Source organism: Quercus lobata, chromosome 11 (genome assembly GCF_001633185.2).
Source record: "Quercus lobata isolate SW786 chromosome 11, ValleyOak3.0 Primary Assembly, whole genome shotgun sequence".
Taxonomy (NCBI): Eukaryota; Viridiplantae; Streptophyta; class Magnoliopsida; order Fagales; family Fagaceae; genus Quercus; species Quercus lobata.
In genome coordinates this window covers 41,562,922-41,587,891 of record NC_044914.1, presented here as the reverse complement: position 1 = coordinate 41,587,891, position 24,970 = coordinate 41,562,922, and the positions used below count along the sequence as shown (strand labels likewise).

Genomic DNA, 24,970 nt, shown 5'->3' with positions numbered 1-24,970 from the left:
CTATCGCTTAGCATATTCCTGTGAAATTTCTCCAGCTACGTTCCTGATTACACATAAAAAATAATAATAATCAATAGTGAGTGAGGTTAATATTCATTTATATGGATTGAACTTCAAACACTACCATAACCTAAAAACCATACAATGAACTTTGATTTGACCAGATCAAACTACCTACCACCACCAAAAAACCCAATAGAGACCACAATGTATTTTAATCAGACGACACTCACCTCACATATTCATGGCCCCATGAGCCAATATCACCTCCTGAACCCTCCAATCTATATTTTAAGCTCTCCTAAAAGAATTTTCAGCAATAGAAAAGCAATGAAATATATTTTAGTCCCAAATAACATAAAACGAATTTACTTTAGCAATTGTAAAGAGAATCAACTAAACAAATCAGAAAAAACAATACAATAAACTTCAGTCGTACCCTTTCTCCCTCAGCAGACATGGTGAGAGCCAGAACGGAGAGTATATCAGCGAGGTACTTCTGCATTGACAAAGAAAGTTAATTAGATGGGCTAGAATGCTACTTCTATAACACAACAGATGTCCAAGCAAACAAAATTATACCTTCAATTCCGAGTTCCCCATGGTTTCATAAAATGCCTTTAATGTTCCATAGTGTGGACGCAGAAATTTCAATGGCTTTGGGACCGAAGTCATGGAGCTTGTAGAGGTTCGGATTTCCTGCCTACAATTATCAAAATTTTACATGCTATTATGACATATGTTTCCATTCTATACAAGGAGCTAATGTTTTCAAAGTTAATCTAAAACCCCAGAAATGTTTTTATCAATCAAGGAACCAAATTGATGAATTATAACTTATACCCAAAAATGATAACAAAGTCCCAAACATTAAACCATAACATAAAGATCAGAATTATATTAAGTGAAAGCAAATATTAAATACTATTACCTCATGCTCTCAAGCGCAACCTTGTGTAAGTTATGGTCAGCATCCTGAACTCTCTCCACATACAGCACTTGTCAATTGTTGCTTCAGAGCAAGATCCTCTTCAGACTGACACAATACACAACATTGAAATTTGTTATGCGAATGACCCAACAACAACCAGAAATTTGAAATAGTATTCCTAAATGCTTATTTGTGCAATATCTAAACTTTTATCTATCTCTCTCTCTGTGCAAATTATGTGCACAAAAAGGGTGTGTGTGTGTGTGTGAGAGAGAGAGAGAGAGAGAGAGAGAGAGACAGAGAGAGAGAGAGAGAGAGACAGAGACAGAGAGGCAAAAAGACAGTGAACAATGTTCAGAAAAGTCATCTTACCGCGCAACGGACAGCTACTAGTGCCCACTGGCTTTCAACACCCAACAAAAGAAGATGATCCAATACTTTTTTCTGCAACCAATATACACATTACAGGATAAGATACCACCAAGTTAATGATTCTAAAGGAAGTAATTATAGCAGATATGAAGTTAGTAAGAAACCTGAACTAGTGTTGCTTTATTTGTTAGCTTATTTGCATCTTTTCCAGGATCAGCCTCTGTACCTCCCATCATTAACAAATTAATGGTTTCTATTGCACTGAGTAGATTAATTGTGTACTGGCATGGCGTTTGTTTCATGGAAAAGAAGAAATACCAGTAAGGCTTCTGTAACAGAAAATTCAAAGATCTCTGGTAAAATCTTATATACATTTCAGTATCTAACCTTTTGTTGGGTGAAACTGTAAGTACTTCCCCGTAGCTTCAGAATTGATATTACGGGGTCAAATCCCATAGTCTCTCTCAGTAGTATCTGAACCACACTTGGAAGCATTAGGAGCATGAGAGAATCTCAAGCATAAAATATAACACAACAGAGGCTGCAGACCTGATTAGATGCATTAGTTCAGAGAAGGTTGTTCAACAATGGAAGACAGTCCTGCACCATTACATGCATAATAGTTTTATAACCAAGATATTCGCATAATTCTCAACTGCTTGTAAAGAAAAATAGAAATGAATAAATTGAGGAATAGCTAAACAGTCAACGACCATAAGTTGTTTTGTGATTCTGAGAAAAACAAAAAGTTTTGAAAATGGGACTCAGAATGAAGGCCAATGCACATAACTTTGTTTATTGTAACAAATTTTCTACAAAGAATATCCCCCTCCCCCCTTCTCTCTCTCTCTCTTCTATGTTAGGTGTTTGTCTGGGCAAGTAGAACCATAAAATGTTCATGCTTTCTTGTCACCTAAAATGTTCAACTAGAATGTGTCAAATGAGCAACATAACCCATACAGGAGAGGACAGCCAAAGGATAATATAAAGCATTTGGGTTTCAAACTCAAAAAAATGGTCAAAACTACAAGAGTCCTTAATTTAGGCTACAAGTAGAATCATAACCGTAAATAAACAATGACAAAATACAACATTCAGACCAAAACCCACAAATGGTGCTGAATCTCAATGTAATTATAGCATATAAACAGCTCATTTAGCTAGCGAATTAGTGATATACAATAGAGTCACTTAAACACTATCATAACTTCATTGTTGAAGCTGCCTTAGTAATCCATGACAAACTACTCGATTGATTGATATAATTGAGAAAGTGTCACATTCAAAAGACCATAAAGGAAACAAGTTTTAAATTGTAGACACCCAAACAATAAGAAGCCATTTGCAAGACAAGTAATTTATCAATAAACAAGCTAGAAAAGTTGATTAAACTACCATTCCAAATTGAGTAACAGTAAATCACCTGCACAACAACACCACCTTCTGAACCTCCTTCCTCTTTAATGATGCTGAAAATCTTCTCAAATGCACCTTCAAAGACCACAATTTTTTGAATCTCCTAAAATTCACAAAACTGTATTAATTAGTAGGGAAATCAAACACATTTTCAAGCACAGGTTCAGGAAAACCATTAGATGACAAAATGGCAGGAATATCTTACCTCAGCTTCACGGGTCAAATAAGTAAGCAACAGTAAGGCCTCGTTTCGAATAACCTAAGAACCACAATTGTTTTTAATACAAGTACAAGAAGAAAACCAAACTGATAAATTACCAAGTCCCAAGAAGCTTAAGCTTTTAGGAAATTACCAGCCACTTCAAAATCGACCTAAAAGCTGCCTCCTCCAAGCTTATTGGCATTGGAAAGGTTATTTGTTGCTACTTTTATTGTGCTGAACTTGAATTTTGGTGCTTCCGGCCTTTACATAGCATCATCATCTTCATGAACATAATTAATGAACAAACCATAATGATTAAGTAATTATTATATGACAAATAATGCTTTTTAGCTGGTCATATATTGTAAAATAAACTTTGAAAATGTATCATTTCAGTTACCTTTTTTGGACCTTATGCCGTCTCGTATAATAAGGAGGAGGTCTTGCATGTCCTTCGTCAGATGCCTCGGGCCCGACATTGTGTCCATGTTTGTGCCCTCCTGTCCCACAAGGAGGTGCCTTTGATATGCGTTTCGGCCGACCTTCTTGTTGAACAGGTAACCCACCAGCTTCCTCAACATGAACATGGGGTGGGGTGATGGCTGATGAAGGGCTAGTAGACATACTGCCAGAGGGTGGCTCCTGCTGTATGTCAGGTGGGGTTAGATGAATAACCAAGTCAAAGGATGGAATGGGTGACACATCGGGAAATGACCGTGGGGTGGGTGGACGAATGTCAGGCCCAACACAAGGATGTGGAGTCAATGGGGGGATGGTGGGACTACGAGATGGATGTAGGGTGGGTGAAGGGATTGTGGGGCTAAGGGATGGATGTGGGGTGGGTGGAGGGGGATCAGAGGTAGGGACAACTCGAGGGGTACGAACACCAGACGTCTAGTGGGAGCTATGCTCGTGCTTGGGCTCTCAGTAGTGCTTGGCCTCTGAGTAGCTGCTGCTGCAGGAGTAGCTGCTGCGGCAGGAGTAGCTGCCTCCTCATTCGGGACCTTAAGGTCCCGAGGTCGTACACGGCCAATCACCTGTACTGCAGTTAGCACATCTATAATATCCTGGTGGTCCTCCGTGCCCACCGGGTGACGGCTCAACAAACGGAGGTATCCTTCAATCTGCACATGGAAAAACCATGTATATCAGTAATGCAATACAGTTTATGTATGTACGAATGAACAATCAATGTTTTATGGGCCCTCTACTTGTAGGGCAATTCAAGTTATTCCATAAAAAATTGGGAAGAAGAATATATACCATAACTCTAAAGGCTGAAATAAGAAATATGACCTTCGATTTTGAAATTAGATTTTGAAATCAACAAAGTTCTCTATAAGGTAAACAAATAAAGTTCTCTATAAGGAATCTTAAGTAGAAAACAACTTTAACCTACTTCTTTGATGCTAAGCATACATTGGACCACATATATCATGTTCTAAAAAGAGCCTACTAACTAGATAGTTTCGTTTTTAAGGCCAGTTGGCCATTTTCGCCAAAAACTAACGTAATACAATGTATTTTTTTTTCCCTCTCCCAAATAGAGTTTAATTCATTTACAAAAATAATTTAAAACTAATTATTTTTTTGGACTTCAGCCCCAAAAAATGATGAGCTCCAAAATTTGACTTGATTTCTTCACAGTTGTACACCGGCTCATTACATTACAGCAGCAGTTTCCCTGTTTCATCACCTTCAACAAAGCTTTTGCGGTGAGTCTATGTTTCTCTCAAGCGTTTTTTGTATTTTGTCTGACCAAAAAAAGACATCTTTTATTGTATACTACAAACCAAAAGATGAGCTTTGCTAATACTAAGTAAAATTGAACCATTTGATTACTAATTTGGTGGAATTAATGAGGGTTATTGACTGGTAGTTGAAAAATAGTTAATGGGTTTTCTGTGAGATGGATAGATTGAGCAAAATTTTTGGTCATATTTTGATGGCCAGAAAATATCATTTGAAAGGCTTTCAAATGATTGTGAGTAAGCTGGACTGTGATGGGTTTAACATAAAATTTTAGAGTTACTTCTTAAAAAATAATGAACGAAAAAGTTTAGTGCTTCCTTTGGTGTTTGTGAAAAGTGAGTGCTTCCTGGAAGTGGTATTGAAAACCCTCCAATGTTTTGGTGCTTATAGCCATATGAGCTTAGATACTCAGGGGATAATTCACTGAATATTTCCAAAATTATGGACTTCAAAAAAAAAAAAAAAAAATTTATGTACATGAGTTATTCAAGGTGATACTGATTCTCTAGTAATGCGGATCTGTGCACATTTTTTCTTTATATCTTATAAGGTGGTATATCTTTGAAGTAAATGGCAGGTAAGGCTTTGTTTGCAGTTTTGAAAGAGTTGTTTTTTGAAACGGCAAAACTTCTACTAATCTTGTGCTTCTACTACTTGAAATACATATTTGGTAATTGTTTAAAGAGTATCAACAATGAAATGATGAAATATATGACATGATGTGAATTGTGAAGTGTCTTCTTTTAAATTAGAAAATGCGAAGGACATGTTAAAAGAACAAGCTTCAAGTGTCTATAATCTCAATAAAGTTGGCTTTCGATGGATACACAGGATTGATATTTGATCACTAATTTGCTAGCAGGACCAGTTTGTAGGGAGCTTAAGGTGACAATGGAAAGCCAGGACAGAGATGAAATTCATAATTGTGTGATCAAGCTGGTAGTTTGCATTTCTTTCCCTTAAATTTCTTTCATTTTGGTTGTTGTTCATTTGGCATGGAGAAGCAGTGGAAGAGATGAGTATGTTGAACGTTAACTGTAGAGAGTTAATCCTCAAAAGCGAAGGGAGAAGGTTTATGTTGGCTGTGGAGCTGGGTTTGGAGGTGACAGGCCAATGGCTGCTCTTAAGTTGCTTCAGAGAGTTAAAGAGCTAAACTATCTAGTACTGGAATGCCTAGCGAAGCGTACTCTTGCTGAGCGGTATCAGTTTATGGTGTCTGGTGGCGATGGTTATGATTCTTGGAGTATGTGTCTACTATTCATACACAGTTCTAAATTCTGATATCCTTTTCAATAAAGTTCATATATAGTCCACCTTCAATCAACAATTTTTTTTTTAAAGCTTGGTGACATTTAACTAATGGTCTGGTTTATGTCCCCTCTAATGTTGCAAAAGTTGGTATGTGCACTGCCTAGCATAACTATTGAGAGGAACTCTAACCTTTTTGCTACATTTGTGGACTCCTTTAGAAAGTAAGTGTTCAGTTGTTTGTAAATAGGCAATTTACATATCCAGAGACCAGGGTTTCGTAAAACTCTATGTGTGTTCACTCTTAATTGCAAAATGCGAGGGTTATATCATAAAAAAGCTATGACATAACTCTGTAAGTTGTCCATGCATGCATGCAATATTGTTGAATAAATTAGTAACATGTTTACCGAATTTTCTGAAACTGATTTTTATCAAATTTGTAATGTTGCTTCATGCATGCAATATTGCTTCATGCTAAGGAGTACGGTAAAATGTACAAGATGTGGAGAAGTTACCAGTATAGTCAATGTAGCACCAGGAACATCAATGAACCTCCGAGTCACCCTTTTGAACCAGTCGAAGTACTCATGCTGTGGAGGCATATCACCAAGCACTGCTTGACAACACCGTTGAAGGCGGTTACCCCAATTTAGTAAATGCAGAGCATGTTTCCGCATCCAATCAACGCCCACCTTCCCCCTCAAATCAATGGCATGAAGCACGGGGTCAGTGTCAACATCTTCGGGAATTTCTTGGATCATCCCAAATTGACGAACGACACGATCCGGTGTATGTATCTCTACTAGGTGGAAACATACAAGCGGCACCGTTGCCGTCCACACAACCCTCCCTGCAACGCACCATGGCGGAAGGTCCTCAAAATCGGCTTCATACGGCTGCCACACCACCTACAGTAGCCCAAAAACAAGTACGCAACATATTAGGCAACTATGTTTATATTTCAAAATTCACCAAACATATATCTTGTTCCTAAACATGTTAACATGTTAAACAAGACATTTTCATACCTGGCTTGGCAGCATTGAAGCTATTTGCTGGCGATACCTATCCCTGAAGATGTGGGCAGGCCTGTTTTTCTTGTTTGGGACCCACGCCCACCTACAAGTGTTGTCAAGAACAAAAGATCAATATTTATAACTTTCCTACTAAGATAATGTCATGACTAAAACTATAATGTTATCACATATAACTACTAAGATAATGTTATAGATAAAAACTAGGCAATTAATAATATCACTACAATAAGAAATAATCCTTATAAGGTAGAGACTTACTTCAGGTACAGAGGACCACGCGCTGGAGGACCATAAGCGCCTACTGGTGGGCCACGCTCAATTGCCGGGCACAAATAAGGGAACCTGGCCCATACCCAATACTGCACCAACAGTAAGCATCCACCGATTTGATTGGTTTCCTTATGGCTTGCTCTGCATAGCTCTCGGTACAACCATTTAAGGCAAGCACTCCCCCAACTGTACCTTCGTGGGTTGCGAAGGTCTTCCAACTGCTGCACCCACATTAGATGCACCCTATCGCCAGATTTGTCCATGAATATTGTGTCCCCCAGTAGCGCTAGGATATAGCATCGTGCGTACTTATGCAGCTCATCCTCTTCGGCATTAGGTGGCAATGGATTAGCAACTTGCTCCAAAAGCTGTTTGATGAGAATCCTTTGGCCATGAAGTTCCTTATGCTGGTCTTGAGTTATTGGTTGAAAGCCAAGGAACTCCTCGCACACAGTCGTCCAAGTTTTCTGTGTGCTCCCTGTTACAGCGTCACCATCGATAGGAAGCCCGAGAATCACCTCCACATCCTGCAATGTAATGGTCATCTCACCATGTGGCATGTGGAAGGTGTGAGTCTCGGGCCACCATCGCTCCACTAAGGCTGTAATTAGGCCGTGGTCAAGCTCTCTACCCGGCTGCCTCAGCAGTCCCTCCAAGCCCAATGCCTTAATAATGTCAACAACTCGATCATCTACCATTGGTTCTCGGTTGGAGAACTCTTCAGTATGGCCACGGCAAGTAAGGGCCCCTGGATCCTGCACAAAACGAATCCTTGGATTAACATATGACAAACGTCTGCATGTATATTGTATGAATTAAATACGTGTACATTTTACATAAATATTTACTGCTGTATTGTACCTGCCCATTCCAAATAGCTTCTGACCGATGGGTGGACTGCAACTTTAACACCGAATCGTCAATAGAGCCAGGCCGTGTATGGTCAATCCGTCCAGCATTTGCAGCATCCATACTGCACAAGAATGATAAGCAATTAGCACGTAATATTGACATTGCAAGTAAACATAGATATGATGGTGCAAAAGTTTTTTTTGAGCTAAATAAAACAAAAATATGATAATTTAATATTTTACTAGCTATATAAACTTGCTGATTAGAATCTCAATGAGATCACTTAGGTCTAACTAGAATTACTATACTCCAATGAGAACACTTAGGTGTTCATAACCTTCCCATTTTTTTCCCTATATTGAATAATGGTCCAAAGCCACACGTAAGTGGATTGGATCCATATGATATTGCAGTAGATTGAACTAATCCTTTTACAAGTAAACTACAATTATGTGACCTTAAATGTTTAAAAGTTCTATTAGTCGTGATTTATGAGGATCATTGTATAATCTCTACTTATTTGTGCTTTTCTTTAGTAAATTCTCTTGGTGAACGATTAAAAGTTATTTTTACCTTGTGAAATTTTTTTTGAATAGCCATTGTTGGGGACATTACACCTTCAGATGGGATTTCAAAGGAAGAGAAGAGTCGACAAGAACGAGAAGCATTAGACCACATGTGCAAATTACTTGGTGGAGGGTCAAGAGGTACTTTATTCACTAACTCTATGTGTGCGCACGTGTTGTTGTCAATGTGAGGAAAATGAATTTGTTATTCCTCTACCTGAAAGTAATTAGTTGTTTGACAATTTTTGACTTCCTATTTATAAATTGCAGCCCAGGAAATAGGTGATTTTTTCTCAGAATATGAGGAGAATTCTTCACCAGAGGCTAAAATTGTTAAGGACCTTGACAAGGTATATTGCGGCTATAGTAATGCATTTTATTTAATAATAATTTAACTTTGATTCACTACTTTTGCCAAGAAGCCTTATAGTTCAATTACGTTGCTTGGTGTTTTCAACAGAGACATCTAGGGTTTAAATCCCCACTCCCAACTTAAAATGTATCAAAAAAACATCGACACAATACCTTTGTAGCAACTTTTAGTTTGAAGTTCAATTATTCCTTTTTTAAAGATCTTATGGTTTCAGTAACTGATGTTCTTTATTTAACTGCTTGTCTGAGAGGGAGCCAACCTGGCAGTTACCATCAAATAGAAAACCAATTCCTCAAACAAGCAGTTATTATCTGCTCAACAAAGACTAGTTGCTTTCTTCATACAGCATTATGGCATAATAAATTGCCCACTGTTCTTTGTACTTTTTCTTAAAATCTCTTGGAAACCCATCAATTGGGTTATTTTTAATGATAATTTAAGTTTTAATAGTGGTAAAGCAGTAAGACATAATCTTAAATGGAGGATATTTTGACTTTTCTCTATTTTATTTTATTTTATCCCTTCGGAATGAGAAATCTTATGCAAAAGTTTGGTAAAAGAGGAATGCCGATGTAGACAAATTGTGAAGTAGCTAATGACTAATCAAAAACAAAAAAAATAAGAAGGGGAGAAAAAAATAAAAAAAGAAACAAAAAAGAAGTGGCTAATAAGCCAGATTCTAATGACAAGTTGACAACGCTAGTAAAGATAGCATTTAAAGTGGTGTTGATACAACTTTGGTGATAATTGACAAATCATGCTTATACTTGAAAAATAATATGATGTGACACATTATTTGTGTTTTATACTAATATTAATGACCAAGAAAAAAAATTTGTTGACTTTTCCATAGCCAACTTAGAACCCAGTTCTAAATCAGACTAAATTGGATGAGATATGCTTGTTTGAACATCTAAACTTTCTAGAGATATTGTTGTCCATTTCTACTTTAGAATCAGTTTAAATGGGCCAAGAATCTTGTAATTTAGTGACATTTCCTGATCTCTTATATAAGGAAAACAGCGTTTAAATCCCCCTCAATAATTGAATAGGGTTTAGGTTTTGTTTTCAAAGAGGCATTTGCTTCCTAGAGTTCAAAAGCACCCGTAGCTTAAAGCCGTAAGTTCTATGTGCTTTGTTCACCGAATCAGAGCCACCCAAATATGCAAAATCGATTCTAGATACCTAAAACCAATTTATGCCAAGCCAGCTAACGTAAAAAAAACTTCTAACCAAAATCCCTTAATCAAAACTAAATCTAATCCATCTATTTAAACTAATTAAACAAAACCATTCCTAACCGAAAAACCTAAATCATAACCAATCAACCAAAATACATAACTGAAAAAAGACTATGTAATTTGTTTCTTCAATAGCAAACTACTAAGTGCTTTTTTATATGCATATAATTTAGTAATTTGTAATGGTACGCAAGCACTATAAATATATGAGATAACTATTTCATATAAACTTGTAAGTTCTAAGCTCCTAATAGACAAGCAAATGGGCCTAATGAGATATACAATTCTCTCGTAAAAGCTATAATCCTAATCAGCAATAACAATCTAACCTGAAGCCAGAAATTTGGAAAGTCTTAAGGATGGCAGCAACAATATGCACTATCCAAGCAAGAATGTCATCTGCACTCACCAAATCCAAACCCAAATTTCATAAAAATCATAAAATAAAAATTAAATAAGTATCTACCACAAAATCCAAACCCAAATTTCACAAAAATCAAAACTGAAAATTAAATAAATAACCTAAATGTTAAGTATCCAAATCCAAACCCAAAATTTCACAATAATCAAAACAAAAAATCAAATAAATAACTTACCAAGCAAAATCGGAATGGGTAACCAAGCAAGTTTGACTTCAGCCAAAGAGAGTTGAATGTCATCTGCACTCACCAAATCCAAACCCAAATTTCATAAAAATCATAAAATAAAAATTAAATAAAGTATCTACCACAAAATCCAAACCCAAATTTCACAAAAATCAAAACTGAAAATTAAATAAATAACCTAGATGTTAAGTATCCAAATCCAAACCCAAAATTTCACATTAATCAAAACAAAAAATCATATAAATAACTTACCAACCAAAATCGGAATGGGTATGGGTATGGTTATGGTGAGGAAAAATGAATGGGTATGGGGGTGGTAATGAGAGAGAGGGAGAAAAGGAGAAAGGATCTCCTAGTGAGGGAGAGAGAGATTGACGAGGAGAGGAGCCGATGGCTGGGCTCAGCCTCGTCGGCGTCGTCGCTGGGCTGGGCTGGGCTCTGCTCGTCGACACCGGCAGGGTTCTGTGTGTGTGTGAGCGTGTGTGAATGTGAGAGGCCGTGTGAGAGATAGAGAGAGAATGTGAGAGGCCGTGTGAGAGATAGAGAGAAAATGAGAGAGTTTTGTGAGTGTGGGAAATGAAAATGTAAGACTGAGGGTGAGAGAGTCAGAGCGCTCTGGTTTGTGTGAGAGTGAGAGGGTGTGAGCGTGAGTGTGAGTGAAAGTGAGACAAATGCAATAGACGAAGACGTTAAATTTGAAAAACCCCAATAGGAAACCGAGTCTCTAAGACTCGATTTCCGGTTGCAATACATGTGGAAATCGAGTCTAAGAGACTCGATTTCCATGTCAATGCCAGATGGCAACTCTGCCACATCAGACGTGGTCAAGCATACAAACCGAGCCTTAAAGAGCCGATTTTGAAGCCCAAAATCGAGTCTTTAAGACTCGAGATGCTATAAATGAAATATGTTTCTAAAGAGAGCCTACTAACTAGATAGTTTCGTTTTTAAGGCCAGTTGGCCATTTTCGCCATTTTTTTTTTTTTTTTCCCTGAAGATGTTAGGGCATGTTTCACAAGCATGCTGAGATATAATAGGTATGTAATTACAGACCTTTATTGATGACTTTATAGTTAACTTCTCAAGCTTTGCACAATCCTGAGTTTTTCCCCATCGTCATTTACTAGGGTCACTTCTCATCTCAGTTCTTGCTCCAGAATTAGAAATCTGCTTCTGCCTGAAATTATTATTTTTCATTATCCTTTTGTGGGGATTTGCAAATTACAGTTATTCAACATGAACACTTCAGTTACCCAAAAATGGATGATGAGAGATGGATTGGTCAAGTCAATTTCATAAATTTGGTTGACATTAAATACTTGCTTTTTAATTGTTAAAGTAAATGGGAAAAATATATGAAGAGAATTAAAAATTCAAGAGAAATACATGGAATTACCGTGATTCAGTTTAATGGACTTATTACTTGCACTGCAAAAATGGATTAGGTTTTTTAATACAAGTAACATCGGGATTCTTAGTAGAAAGAACCAGGATAAGGATAATACAAGTTATACAACATACTTCGGGCTTGACTAGATCATACAATGGGCTTGTACACGTCTATTATTAGTCCACAACTTCTCTGCAATTATCAAACTTCGGCTAGTTAGCACCCAGTGCTACTCAAGTACAAGCTCGTCACAACTCCAATTGGAAAATACAAATTATCAAATACTAGAAAATATATGTTTGACTCCAATATCATGAGTACTTAAAATGAGGAAAGAAATTTATCAACCATCTAGGAAATCAAAGACAAAAGTTTTAATAAAAATAGGGCAGTGATAAACTCTCAATCTTTAGAGTCTGAATTATCAAACAACATCCCATCAATCAAAGACAAAAGTTTTAATAAAAATAGGGCAGTGATAAACTCTCGATCTTTAGAGTCTGAATTATCAAACAACATCCCTTCAATCACAAAAAATAATGGAATGTAGACCTAGAGGCAGTAAAGAATGATATTGTATTTATGAAATTTTTTTCAGTCTGAAATTTACATCTTGTATGGTAAGTGAAATAATTGGAGGATAAGCAATTCAGCAGAAAAAGACTGTAAAACTGTGTCTCAAAACGTGGCTGTGGAACCTGCAATATGAGCTGAAAAAGGCCTGCAACTATACATTTGGAAAGACAAATTCACCTTCTGTGCCAAAGTTTTGTTCAACTGGGATGGAGTGGTGCCCTTAATTTGAGAGCTGGACGTCAGATTGTATTCAAGCCACCTCTCTACTTTACTTCAAAGTTTAAGATTGCATCTATCATCCCACTACAAGTGTTCTTTCTTTCCATCTAAATGCCTCATAAACTAGCCACTAACTTTATCAGGTTCCTTGGAACGAGATGATTCAACTATTTCTGGAACCCGATCAAGCAAGCGGTCCATCTCCTCTGGAAATTCAGCCTTTGCTCGATTAGTTTTTCCTCCAACGATAACCATAGTTCCATCTTGTAAGGCCCAAATCTTTTGGATGTCCAAGAAAGAAAATAGTGGAACAGATGAGTATGGATTAAATTGGAATCATGGTTTCAATTATGGCAATATCAAACCAAAAGTAGAATTATTAATTAAAAAGAAAAAACAGAAATTTAAACACATTGCACCCTAACAGTGTAAAAGTAATGATGCAAGAAATTCAATTTATTAATTTTTTTTTATCACCATTCTTAAGTCCAGAACCACATTCCAATTTAATATATATTCTTAAGTAACAACACTAATCGATTTTTGATGTAGGCGGGGTTTGAACCCCAAATCTCTTATTCGACAACAAGAGACTTTACCGGTTGAGTTAATTAGAACCCACTCAATTTATATATATGTAAATTGTAACTATAGCCAGATCAGTATGACCAAATACAACATTATTATGAACCTTTATAATTCAGGTATATAATTACTATTTTTGAAACATATACAGCCAACCCTTATCATGTAAAAAGATGTTTTACCCGTGAATGAGATAGAAAACTGATGCAAGTTGTGAGCATTAGAGCACCAAATCCAGCATAAACAATTGGCACCCCAGGATCAGTCTGAGAAAAAACCATGTTTAGTTCCAACACAAATACAAATAAATTGTCAAAGAAAATCCTATATTGTTTAGTACAGCAGTTATTTTGAGTCCTCACCATCAGGTCAAGGCCACTGCTGCCTATTGCATCTACAATTACAATTCTTGAACCATCTATGTCAATCGGGAGCTTAGAGCCAGGCCGTCGAACTCCAGAAAATTTACCTTCCAGATCATATATGACAATTGATTGTAGATCACGAGCAAGCATTGATCTGAATCCAAATGAAAAAGGGAAAGGAATTTAGAATTAAGGGAAAATACATGGCTATATGGACAACATACATTTTTCCCATAACCTTAAGAGAGTGAGCATATATAATTGGAATACATATATCTTATATCAAGTGTGCATAGTGGTAGAAAAATACATACATTCCTTTTACATTAGGCGATTCGGCATCTCCAACTGGTAAGAAAGTCCCAAAAAGCTTCTTTTCTCCATTGATCTGTAGGGGTGCCATTGCCAGATTAAAAGGTCCTTCATCATCCTTAAGTATTTGCAGTGCTGAAAAACTCCAATCTGTCTGGTATATAGTGACTCCACCATACCTTAAAGGATCATTTACACTAATTGTTTTCCTCATTTTCTCCTTCCCATCAAGGTCAAAGAGCGAAAGATCAGTGTGAAACTGGGACACCTATAAATCCAAAGAAAGAACACAAAAAATGTCTAGCAATGAGTATAGAGATTACTAAAGCAACATATTTCTAATCAGCTATAGGGATCCCTATTGAAGAACTCATGAAGACTTACTCACTCTCATCCATTGGATTAACGACTTAGGGAAGGGTCCCATTGAAAAATACAGTCAGAGAAAAAAAAATGAATTTTTTCCTATAAAAAAATTGACAGGAAGCCTTTGATTAAATTAAGAATTTGATGCAGAACTAATAAACTCGTAATAAGGTTTTTCCCCTTATAGTTTTTCACTGATGCCAAAACAAAATCAACATCTACCTCTCCACTGTCATAGTAATCCATGTAGAATCTGTTGATATGAACCTCAGTATTGAAAGCATCAGTGGGAGTAGAGAGAAACCCCGTTGGGCCTAATACATCTCCAACAACAAAATTCAGTCCCTGTGGAACTGTGACTAAGAGTTCCACCGGCCATTATGAGTAGCATTGCTAAATGTACTCCAATAGGGGCAAACCGACCAGCAAGCCCCTTAAAGGCATATAAAGATGGTCCTTTCAGGAATACCTACAGCAACCAAACAACAGATTGCATGTAGGACATCATTAGTAAAAGCTAATATCAGAATTCCATACCTTGAGCTAGTAAAATGCAAGCCTAGCCAAAAGAACATGCATCAACTTTTGTTTTAAGGGTAGAAAAGGGATGAATGTATGGAAACAAAAACTTACACCACTTAAATTAAAGGAAAAAAGAAACATACGTGTGCACACATACACAAAATGAGAATGAGAAAGAAAATAAAGCAAGCAATAATAAGATTGTATGACCTCATATCCTGCTCCCATCAGAAGAACACCTAAATCTCGAACTGATGCTCTAGGTAGAGTGTCTGAATATTCCTGCTTGCGGATAGCCTCAGAAGAGTCTAAGAAATTCCATCTGCATATATAAATATCAACCAAGTTCTGTGATTGAAAGGTTTCTCCAATTCATTCTTAGCCAAAGAGGACCTAAATATGAGAAAGCAAAATAATAAATAATAATAAGAATCATTCAATTAGACCTTCTTGCGACCTTAACCAGGGGTATCTGTGTTGTGTAAGTGTAGGCCATGAGCGATGCACCCAGGAGAACTAATGTTCCAAGAAAAACAGGAGATGAGTACATGTGGTCAAACCCAAGGGTGAGAACCCATCTCCAAGTGAAGAATCCCAAGACAGGATTGTCTTCAGGGTACTTTTGAAAATAGAAGTCTGGATCTTCACCTTGATCAATGAAAGTACCTGTAGAAGCATCACATACATACAAGACCAATTTCTAATTATAACACATCAGGGCAAAATTACAGAATACTTTATGTAGCTAAAGCAGTTTGACAATATGGCCATCCCTTTATGTCGTAAAATCTCATCTCCTAGGTCTTTTTGTTGAAAATTATAATTCACTGTCCAATTATTGAAGACCAAATCAAGTTATTAATTGCCAGAGAATATAATGGGATTGGTTAATAAATGAAGAAATTGTTTGCTAGAGAAAATCATGGGATTTATGCAATCAATGCGCAATTCAAATTTAAATTGACATTGTCTTTTGTGTATACTCTTCATTATAAATAAGGATTCCATGGCAATGTATTATCAAGAAAGGTGTAATAGAAAATGTAGTGTTTTGGACTCTTGTCCCGTGGATGTAGGCCACAAGGCCGAACCACGTAAACTATCATGTTTTCTCTCTTCTCTCCTCTCTTTTCTTCCTCACATCATAAATTTCTACACTTTTAAGACCTAGTGTCATAATATTCGAACTCTATCAGTGGCAATTTTGTATACAAGTAAAGAGTATGAAAGTTAATTTTTTGGAGTACTAAACCATGCTACTAACATTACATATCAATCTATGTATTCAAAAACCAAAGGAAATTTAAACAAATTTCTCAGCTTCTAACTAACACACACACCCCAACTGTACCCAATTCCCAAAAAGAGAAAAGAACAAATGTACTTGAGAGAGGTAAATGCGTCTTTTGAAGCCACCCTATTGACGAACCCAACCAGCAATATATCAGATACTCAAATAATGATCCCTATATAGATATAAAACTAACAGTCAAAATATCAAAATACACTGGAATATCAAAACTAACAGTCCTGGAATACATAATTAGCATATCAAAATACACTGCCCAAAATGCTCAAGGGGGTAAAACTCGCCTCAAAACAGCCAGAGCCTAATTACATGACATATCTACCAAACAACGAACAGCAAAAAAAATTTGTATGGAAGAATGAAAACACAATCAGCACAGTGAGAAACTTCTATAGACAACAACAACAACAACAAAAAACCCTCATAATTCCCTTGTACAACTGAGGATTAATACCAAAGAGAAAAGTTTCATAAAATACCAGAGGGTATAAATACAAGCATAACATTCTAACAGAAATACAAGAAAAAGAATAATAAACATAAAATTATTTAAGAGGAAAATAAAAAACCCAGAAGTAATTAAAAAAGCAGTCTACAACTCTAAGTGAAAAGGTGTCAATCCCAACCATAATGGAGTAGAGCCATAATAGTCAAGTAGGGAAGCCAAAGAGCCTCTTTTGGCTGGAGAATTACGGAAAACAATTCCAAAAAGGTACATTGCATTCACTAGGTAATATTTCATGTGAAACAAATAAAATATAATACATGAGCTTTTACAATCACTCAATATATACTTTTTTACAAGTTCCCTAAGAATGGACATGCAATTCCTGGAAATGCATCTTAAACCCCTTGACTGATATATCCAAACCTATTAACACTACACTGTAACAGCATACCTTAGGAATGTGCTTGAAAGTGGGTTTTGCTGAAACAGCTGCTAAATAAACAAGAATATGAAAAAACATTAGAGCCATAGTCTTATATTGGAGGTTGTGAAGTAAGTCAGGCATTCAATACATATTAGCATATGCAAGAGAAAGTAACATACAGTAACAGCAATTTTTAATTTTTAACTAATACAAATACAAATACGTACCAGACATACTGGAAGTTGCTCCAGGTATATAAGCACTAGCTGAAATGAAAAAAAGAAAACATTAGACAAGCAAAAAGTAAGCGACTACATCAATTATCTCAGACGTTCACGTCATAGTTCCATAAAAATATTGTACTTACAGCCAGTAAAGGGATCACGAAATGATGAATCCAGGGTGAAGTCCTTTTGTCCAGAATTTTGGAGTATAAACTCTACAATTTGTTGACGATAGGAAAGAGGTAGATTCTCCTTGAGAAGCCATTTGTCAGCAGTAGCATAAGGATTATCTGAAATATCAAATTTTATGTCATTGTTTTTTGAATTAACAATTACATTCATGATTCATTAGATGTCAATGATGTAGTAAGTTAAACAAACAACAATTAAGGCCTAAACTAAACTAAGGTGGAGGGTGAAGTCATGGTTCAAGACCCATTAGGTGTGTGTAAGGTGGAAAGGAAAATGAAGAGCAACAGATATTGCAATTATAATCAACCACAGGAAAAAAGGACCAAGAAAAAAATACCTGATCGATTGTAGGGCAACTTACGAATAGGCTCCCCATCTCCAATATCGACATCAAATACTGAGTGACAACAGAATAAAAGACTGAATCGTTACTTATTACCCAAAAAAATAGTAATAAATAAATGATATAGACAAATGGTCAACCATATTAAAGTAGTCAAAGAACATAAGATTCTGACCATAGTCATATTCAATCCCATCAAGAACAGGGCGCCTCAGGTTATCATCCGGTCCATCAACAACTTCACCAATCTTAAAAAAAATAAAAATAAAAATAAAAACATAAGACTAATTAAAAATTTTCAAATATTAGAGAAAGAGAGAACTAAAGTGCAAACAAAAACGGCGAATGTAAAGGTACTCGGAAAACAAACTAAATGCACTAACATGCAAAATTAAATGCATAAATCTTTAATGGTCCAGCTCAAAACTCATTCCAAATGTCAACTTAAACATGAGTTAAAAGAGGGGAATTCAACATAAATAAGTAGAATAGGAATAAGGACAATATTAAAGCCATTTGCATGAAAGTGCAGGACACCTCACTCAACAATTATAAGTCAAGACTACTAGATAGAGCACATTTTTAGAATCCCGCAGTCTCAGAGATTGCATTAAAAAGCCTCCCCATAAACTTCACTACCATCCATAAAATTAAGTAAATGGGTGATGAAAATACAAACACCATAAAAAAAGTCAGAGATAGGGTGGAAATTTTGGTGAAGACGGACATAGGCTGTGGCTGTAAATATCACACAGCAAACTGGACCTGTTACCTTTCTATCCACTTCCTAGTTTTTATTCACAATTGAGGGGGAAAAAACAAAAAATTTCCTGTCACATCATCTGCTATACAAGAGATTAAATTTTTTTTTTTAAATGAACAAACTTGCAGAGCATAGGATTCTAAGAAACACCACAGAAAAGAAAGGAAGAAAAGGAAAGGAGTATATCAAGCGTCAGAGAGGCAACCACTTAATGTTGCATTGCACAGAAAACCATAAATCTAACTGTTGATATAGTTGTTAGAATGGAATTGTAAATTACCTTATCCCACTTCTATTCCCTCAAGTTCCAAGCATATGCGACACCATTGTCCCCCTCTCTGATGAATTTTGTCTGCCCATCACTCATCCCTGATATGGAAGAAAAGAAAATACAATTCATGTTAAGCAGCATACAACAGCAATCAGGTGCAACATATCAATCCTGTATGAACATCCGAACACTGATTTTTTTAATACATATGGGGAAAAAGGAGTCAACATGGCAATATTCATGGAAGCTCATTTTCTTCTTATTGTGTACATTAAATATATATATTTCAGAAACTCCGAACAGAAAATGGCGAAGGCAAAGCCCAGTCACAAGCAAACTACACAAGTAATAAATGTTTCCTATTCTTTACTGACAGCATTTTATTTTTGGCTGAAGAAAATCAGACTTTGAATCAAACAATATGACTCACACTGAAAACGTATTTGAAAAGGAGAAATCTCTGATACAACAATTATAATAGAAGAAAACCTGTCAGCCACAACTTGAAATGGAAAATAACTGAGAAACTGAATTGAAAGATATTTAGTAAATTTAACTAAGATACCATGCAGCTAAATGTACAATTAGAATCACACCTGGAACCTGTAAAGCCTCCAGCCCTGGTAAATCATCCAGTTTTAATCCTCCAACCCTCTTCCTAACACAAACAAGTCCCAACATGAAAATAAGTCAAAGTTGACAAGTAATGTTGATCCAAGTGGAAATTACAGGTGATAAATCATAAAATCCATCCAAAGAATTTCTGGAAATCAGAAATATATTCACAATTAGGAATAAGTCGAGAACTTCAGAATTCAAACAAAATTTAAGATAATCATGTAATGAGATTTCAAGTGGGAAAAAGAAGTGAAGAGGTCCATTGTATAGGACATATTACATGGCAAGAACCAAAATTTAACATACCCAAATTTGAAGCTTTTGCTAATCCTTTGTCCCTTAGACAAGAATGTTTACAATCCACAATAGAAGTCATCACATGACATCCACGTCTTTTTTTTTTTTTTATTGGTAGACATCCACGTCTTTTAATGTTAAGAAATTCCATATCCGTAAAATGTATAAATGGACATTTAATATTGAAAGTGAAGAAAATGAACAAAAATTACTGAAGTTTCCTCTTTTCTTTTCTTACATTATTATTATTATTTTTTTTTTGGTGGGGGTGTGTGGGGTGTGGGGTGATGAAGGGGGAGTGAATTTGAAATGTAAGAAATAGTATGGGCCAAAACAGCCAATCTGAAAAAGTTCTCCCAAAACTCTATAAATGCACAGAATAAATCTGAGCCAGGCAACAACACAGATCAATTACTATTTCAGCTTGAACAAGAATCAAATGTGAGAATCCAAGCACAAATAACTTCTCCGGAAAGAGGATGGAAACCAGAAATAACTACCTTTCCATATCTTTGCAAAACAATCTTCACTACCACTGACAATAAGTCCAGAGACATGTGAATCAACTGAATAGACAATGGAAGTATGACCAACCATCTCCATTAATACCTCACCACTTAATGCCCATAATCTTATGGAACTGTAGCAATGAAAACAAATTAAAAATTAGGGATGCCTATTACACAAAACAAATTTGGGCAAGATTAATTTGAAAATTCAAATGAGGAATTGAAAAGAAAAAAAAAATTTAAGTAAAAAATTAAATAAGAACAAAATTTCCGGGAGACAACAAAGAAGCTTGTGTTATCAACAAATATCTGCAACCAATTGAAACACCAAGTATGACATCTAGTTAATATCTGGAAGTTTGGTTACATGTGGGGAAGGTGTTAGGCACCCCACAACGTCTGTCCAAGGACAATCCTTTGTTTTGATAAAACCTTAATTTTTGGAGATTGGCAGTAAAAAACATAATTTTGGCATTGGCTTTCAGGGCTTTGCTTGCATGGGGGCTTTGAGGTTTTGGCTTTTGAATGGGTGTGGTCCCAATCTATGCTTTCCTAAGGCATTTGGGCAAAGTACCAGATTTCCATGGTAAAAATCCGGCGACATGTCACCTTACTTTCGCAGCGGAAATTGGGCATCTTTTTGCTTTAGGTGACATGGACTGTGACAATCACACCGGAAAGGGCGAGCAGGTATATATACATACATCATGCACAATGCAAGCACACAGAGCACGAAAGTGAATGCGTACACCCCTAAAGCATAACCCAAAATATAGGTGTAGAAAAGTAAACAAGGGTCACCATATTCTAGAGATGAGGACGAATGATACAGGATATGATATACCTAATACAACCCATCCAAGAGAGAAATGAGGGAGGAGGGAAGGGGGTTTAAAAGAGTACATAACCAAATGGGAAAAGCTAGACCCCTAAACTTACTGAACATAACCACTTGGCTTATATCCACATGCTCACATCCTCGCCCTTTCTGCTTACGCATGGGAGACTGTGCCCTAGCTCCATGTGTGTACATGCAAAGGCAAAGACAAGAAACCAGCAGACAAGCAATGGAAGGAAAAAAATGAAAATAGTATATGAAAGAGGCATAAAGCTTATAAGCATGATAGGCATGGCAAGCAAAGGAACAAGAAAGCAAGCAAACAAGCAAAAAGGCAAACAAGTAAGAAAGCAAACAAAGGGTGGTGTCTGTGAGGGACAAATGTAGGTTTGGATCTAATGTCCATAACTTCATTGTGTTAAAGCATGGACGACACACTAACAAGCAAGACTTATGCATGGACATGTGAGCAAGCGTGTAAAGATGCATAGAAAGCCAATGGGTGGCATAAACAAGCATGGTAAGCATAGCATCGCGCGAAGCGAAAAAGGGAAGGGTACACAAGGAGCAACCCAGCATACGGAGATGCCTCTCAAATGGTTACATCCGAACAAGGCCTCGTGGGCATCGGATGTAACCACACAAGGTCAAGCTCGCGAAGGGCGCCAAACATGGCAAAGCCTAGAACTAAAGAGGCTAACACAAGTATAAAGCATAGAAGCAAGCAAGCATAGACATGCAAATAGGAATGATCCAAACCCTTTTGATATGGGCCTTTGTGTATGGACGATGACAAAGACCATAGGGTCTAGATCGGGTCCTAACCATTAAGCCAAAACAGAAGAAAATGCAATAAAAGGAACAAAAGGGGTACAATAGCACATGGTAGGACAAAAAAGGTCTAGGCCTAAGCACATAAACATGGCATGAAACACGCAAGCACATAGATGATGGCATAAAGCATGTATAGAACATCAATCTAAGCATGTAAACACACCGATCTACACATATAAGCATGGAAATTTGCATGTAGGCATGTAAATGTACATCTAAGCATGTGGATGTAAGCATAAAGGCATGGAAGAACACAAATCCAAGCATATAAGCATGTGAAGGCATAGACATAGGCATAGGAACATAGAACATGCATATAAACATGTAGATCTAAGCAAGGCATGGTGGGAGACATGATATCAAGCATGTAAGCATGTAGACCCAAACATCAACACATGGAAAAGAGAGGATCTAAGCATCTAAAGCATGACATAAAGCATAAAACATATAGAAGAGGCAGGTAAAACATGGACAAACATGGAAGCATATGGAAATAAACCAAAAACAAGCTAGAAGCAAAATAAAGCAAAGAGCATGCTAGATAAAGCAACAAATCATGTTATCAAGGCAAAAAAAAGCAAAATAAATGCTAGAAAAAAATTTAGAATGTTAGGGGTGTGGATAGTAGCTAAAAAGCTACATTCACACCCCTAAACCCCAAATCCAAAGTGCACAACCAAGGAGAAGAAGATTGGGTATAAGAACAATACCTTGTATTTTTGGTGACAAAAGAAAAATCAAGAGGCTTGAATATGTTTTTTGTGTGTTTTTATGTGTAAAAGTGTGTTTGAGAGAGAAGAAAAATGTGTAGTAAACAACCAGGCAGAGAGCAAAACCTAGAAAAGTCTTTCTTTCTTTTTTTCTCTCTCTCTAGTCTGGAGGTGTCTGGGACCTTTTATAGCCTTGGCATGCTTTACAAGGTAGTGGCCCTTATAGGCGGCCGACAGCCCTTCAAGGGCAACCACCTTCAAATGACCTCAGATCTGGTTGATCTTGACACCTTTGGAAAGATCTTGACTTCTTGTCTCTAAAAAGGTATGGAACCTGAAAATCCAACAATCGGATCAAAAGTTATGGCTCCTAGAAGTTAGTAGTGCATCAATCGGTGCATTAACCCGGTTTTCATGATATCTCGACCGTTCTAACTCCAATTTTGACCCATCAATAGTCATTGGATTGAGAATTTGATAATCTTTACAATTTTATTGGTTTCAACCCATTTTGACAGCCGAATCAAATTTAGGGTTTCTAGGACCCACCGAGAGTCGCTTCCGGATAAAACTTGGTCAAAGTTGCCAAAAATGTCTGAGAAGCTTGGGTATGATGAAAAGTGATATTTTGCGTGGATTTTGACTTTGTTTGACTTTTGGTCAACCCAGGATTGACTAGGGGCATTTTGGTCATTTTGGCTGAAAAAGGCATTTTGAATGCTCCAATGTCCGAACAGGTTACGCTATGTCATTCTAGATGTTCCTGTGGCCCCATGGAGAGAAGATGATATTTTTGGATTTTTTGAGGTCCGACACGCAAATCGAGGACGGACAAAATACGGTATCAACACCGAGCACATCTAGTGTAAGGTTAGCTTCCTTTGTCCTACCTTCCCCTACTTCTTTCTTGTATAATTTTCCTTTACTGTATCTATTATTTATCACATAAGCTTTTTCTTGTTTTTGTTGACTTTCATTTGTATCGACCTTGTCTTTGATTTATCATGCATTTTTCAAGTGCTTCAAACCCGATCTCAACTTCGTTCATGTAAGAGACCAGAACTTTGTTCTACGATTCGAGATCTTCATGCATTTTGACGGGCAGCTCAGGGCATTACACCTGATCCTCGACTGTTTCCCTTCCCATACCAGCTACCAGCACCCCATATCTGCTCTGATAGTTGGCAACCCTCTACTGTCGTACATTGGCATTCACTTGCCTAAATTCTTGCCAAGAGGCCTTATGGTGGGTGAAGCTCGAGAGAAAGGGTCTCAATTTGTAAGAGAAGGCTCCTTAGTACTATTACCCGAGACAGTTCAGCGGACTTAGTCTTCCACATTAGAGCTGAGCATGTCCCTGTTGAAGATCCAGCCATTCTAGAACCAGCCAATGACATGGTTCAAAGGCGCAACATGAACATCGAGCATTGGTTTCTAGGCGCCCAACTTGTCGGGGTTCAATTAGTCCCGCAACAAACTCCTCAACTGACCACTCCCTCATTCTTTTCATTCCTGTTTCTTTACTTCTTGACATAAATTTTCACTTGATATTCAAAGCATCTACATTGTACTTCAAGGGATAACACAATCCACCAGTTATCCAAATTCTGAATTTCACATGATACATCTCTTAATACTTTAAGGTACATAACTTTCTTTAGATCCTAAAATACACAATACCACAAAGCTAAAAATCAAATTGCTAATTTGGGATCTATGCTTTTCAAACTAAAACTAGCCCATTCCAAAACTCGACTAAGGCCCTATTTGTTCCAGAATAAAACTAGTTGACCAAAAGACTGGAAGGGATGAGCTACACAGCTTAGTAAGGGTAAGATACACGAGAATTTAATAAGAATGCATGTAAATCAAATCATTTCATTTTATGAATATTCAGATAGGAAAACATCTTTTCATGCATATTATTTTATACTATTCATAATAATAACTTATATGCTTTTCATAGGAAAATAATTGTTCTCCTTTT

The 24,970-nt window shown here is 36.7% G+C and overlaps 3 protein-coding genes and 1 pseudogene across 3 annotated transcripts; all 4 read right to left on the bottom strand.

The window, feature by feature from the left end:
• LOC115966886 (26S proteasome non-ATPase regulatory subunit 2 homolog A-like) lies at positions 1-1,536 on the bottom strand. Its single transcript, XM_031086028.1, has 7 exons — positions 1,468-1,536; positions 1,304-1,375; positions 932-984; positions 583-703; positions 440-499; positions 234-301; positions 1-43 (listed from the first exon to the last, which is right to left on the bottom strand). Exons 1-7 carry the CDS (start codon positions 1,534-1,536, stop codon positions 1-3), a joined length of 486 nt encoding a protein of 161 aa, XP_030941888.1.
• Positions 1,537-3,682: 2,146 nt separating this feature from the next.
• LOC115966885 (serine/threonine-protein phosphatase 7 long form homolog) lies at positions 3,683-11,139 on the bottom strand. The gene is made up of 8 exons (XM_031086027.1): positions 11,121-11,139; positions 10,860-10,922; positions 10,593-10,662; positions 8,093-8,204; positions 7,220-7,986; positions 6,953-7,043; positions 6,440-6,832; positions 3,683-4,045 (listed from the first exon to the last, which is right to left on the bottom strand). The coding sequence occupies exons 4-8, from the start codon at positions 8,201-8,203 to the stop codon at positions 3,683-3,685; spliced, it is 1,725 nt and encodes a 574-aa protein (XP_030941887.1). The 5' UTR covers position 8,204; positions 10,593-10,662; positions 10,860-10,922; positions 11,121-11,139.
• A 1,672-nt stretch (positions 11,140-12,811) lies between these two features.
• Positions 12,812-17,230, bottom strand: LOC115966884 (annotated as a pseudogene).
• Positions 17,231-17,239: 9 nt separating this feature from the next.
• Positions 17,240-20,695, bottom strand: LOC115966883 (ubiquitin homeostasis protein lub1-like). The gene is made up of 8 exons (XM_031086026.1): positions 20,593-20,695; positions 19,907-19,940; positions 19,760-19,835; positions 18,319-18,391; positions 18,138-18,197; positions 17,752-17,898; positions 17,612-17,650; positions 17,240-17,449 (listed from the first exon to the last, which is right to left on the bottom strand). Exons 1-8 carry the CDS (start codon positions 20,693-20,695, stop codon positions 17,322-17,324), a joined length of 660 nt encoding a protein of 219 aa, XP_030941886.1. The 3' UTR covers positions 17,240-17,321.
• Between the last annotated feature and the right edge of the window lie 4,275 nt (positions 20,696-24,970).

Bases quoted from the DNA above. Each gene is read 5' to 3' on its own strand.
- LOC115966883 (XM_031086026.1), bottom strand. From the start codon at position 20,695: ATGGAGATGGTTGGTCATACTTCCATTGTCTATTCAGTTGATTCACAT. The intron at 18,198-18,318 runs GTCAGAATCTTA...GTTGTCACTCAG, and splicing joins TGGGATTGAATATGACTATG to TATTTGATGTCGATATTGGA. The intron at 17,651-17,751 runs GTAAGTACAATA...TTTTCATTTCAG, and splicing joins TCGTGATCCCTTTACTGGCT to CTAGTGCTTATATACCTGGA.
- LOC115966885 (XM_031086027.1), bottom strand. From the start codon at position 8,203: ATGGATGCTGCAAATGCTGGACGGATTGACCATACACGGCCTGGCTCT. The intron at 7,987-8,092 runs GTACAATACAGC...CGTTTTGTGCAG, and splicing joins AAGCTATTTGGAATGGGCAG to GATCCAGGGGCCCTTACTTG. The intron at 7,044-7,219 runs GTAAGTCTCTAC...CAACACTTGTAG, and splicing joins CGTGGTCCTCTGTACCTGAA to GTGGGCGTGGGTCCCAAACA.
- LOC115966886 (XM_031086028.1), bottom strand. From the start codon at position 1,536: ATGGGAGGTACAGAGGCTGATCCTGGAAAAGATGCAAATAAGCTAACA. The intron at 985-1,303 runs GTAAGATGACTT...CTGTATGTGGAG, and splicing joins TAGTAGCTGTCCGTTGCGCG to AGAGTTCAGGATGCTGACCA. The intron at 44-233 runs GTGAGTGTCGTC...ATGTGTAATCAG, and splicing joins TGGGGCCATGAATATGTGAG to GAACGTAGCTGGAGAAATTT.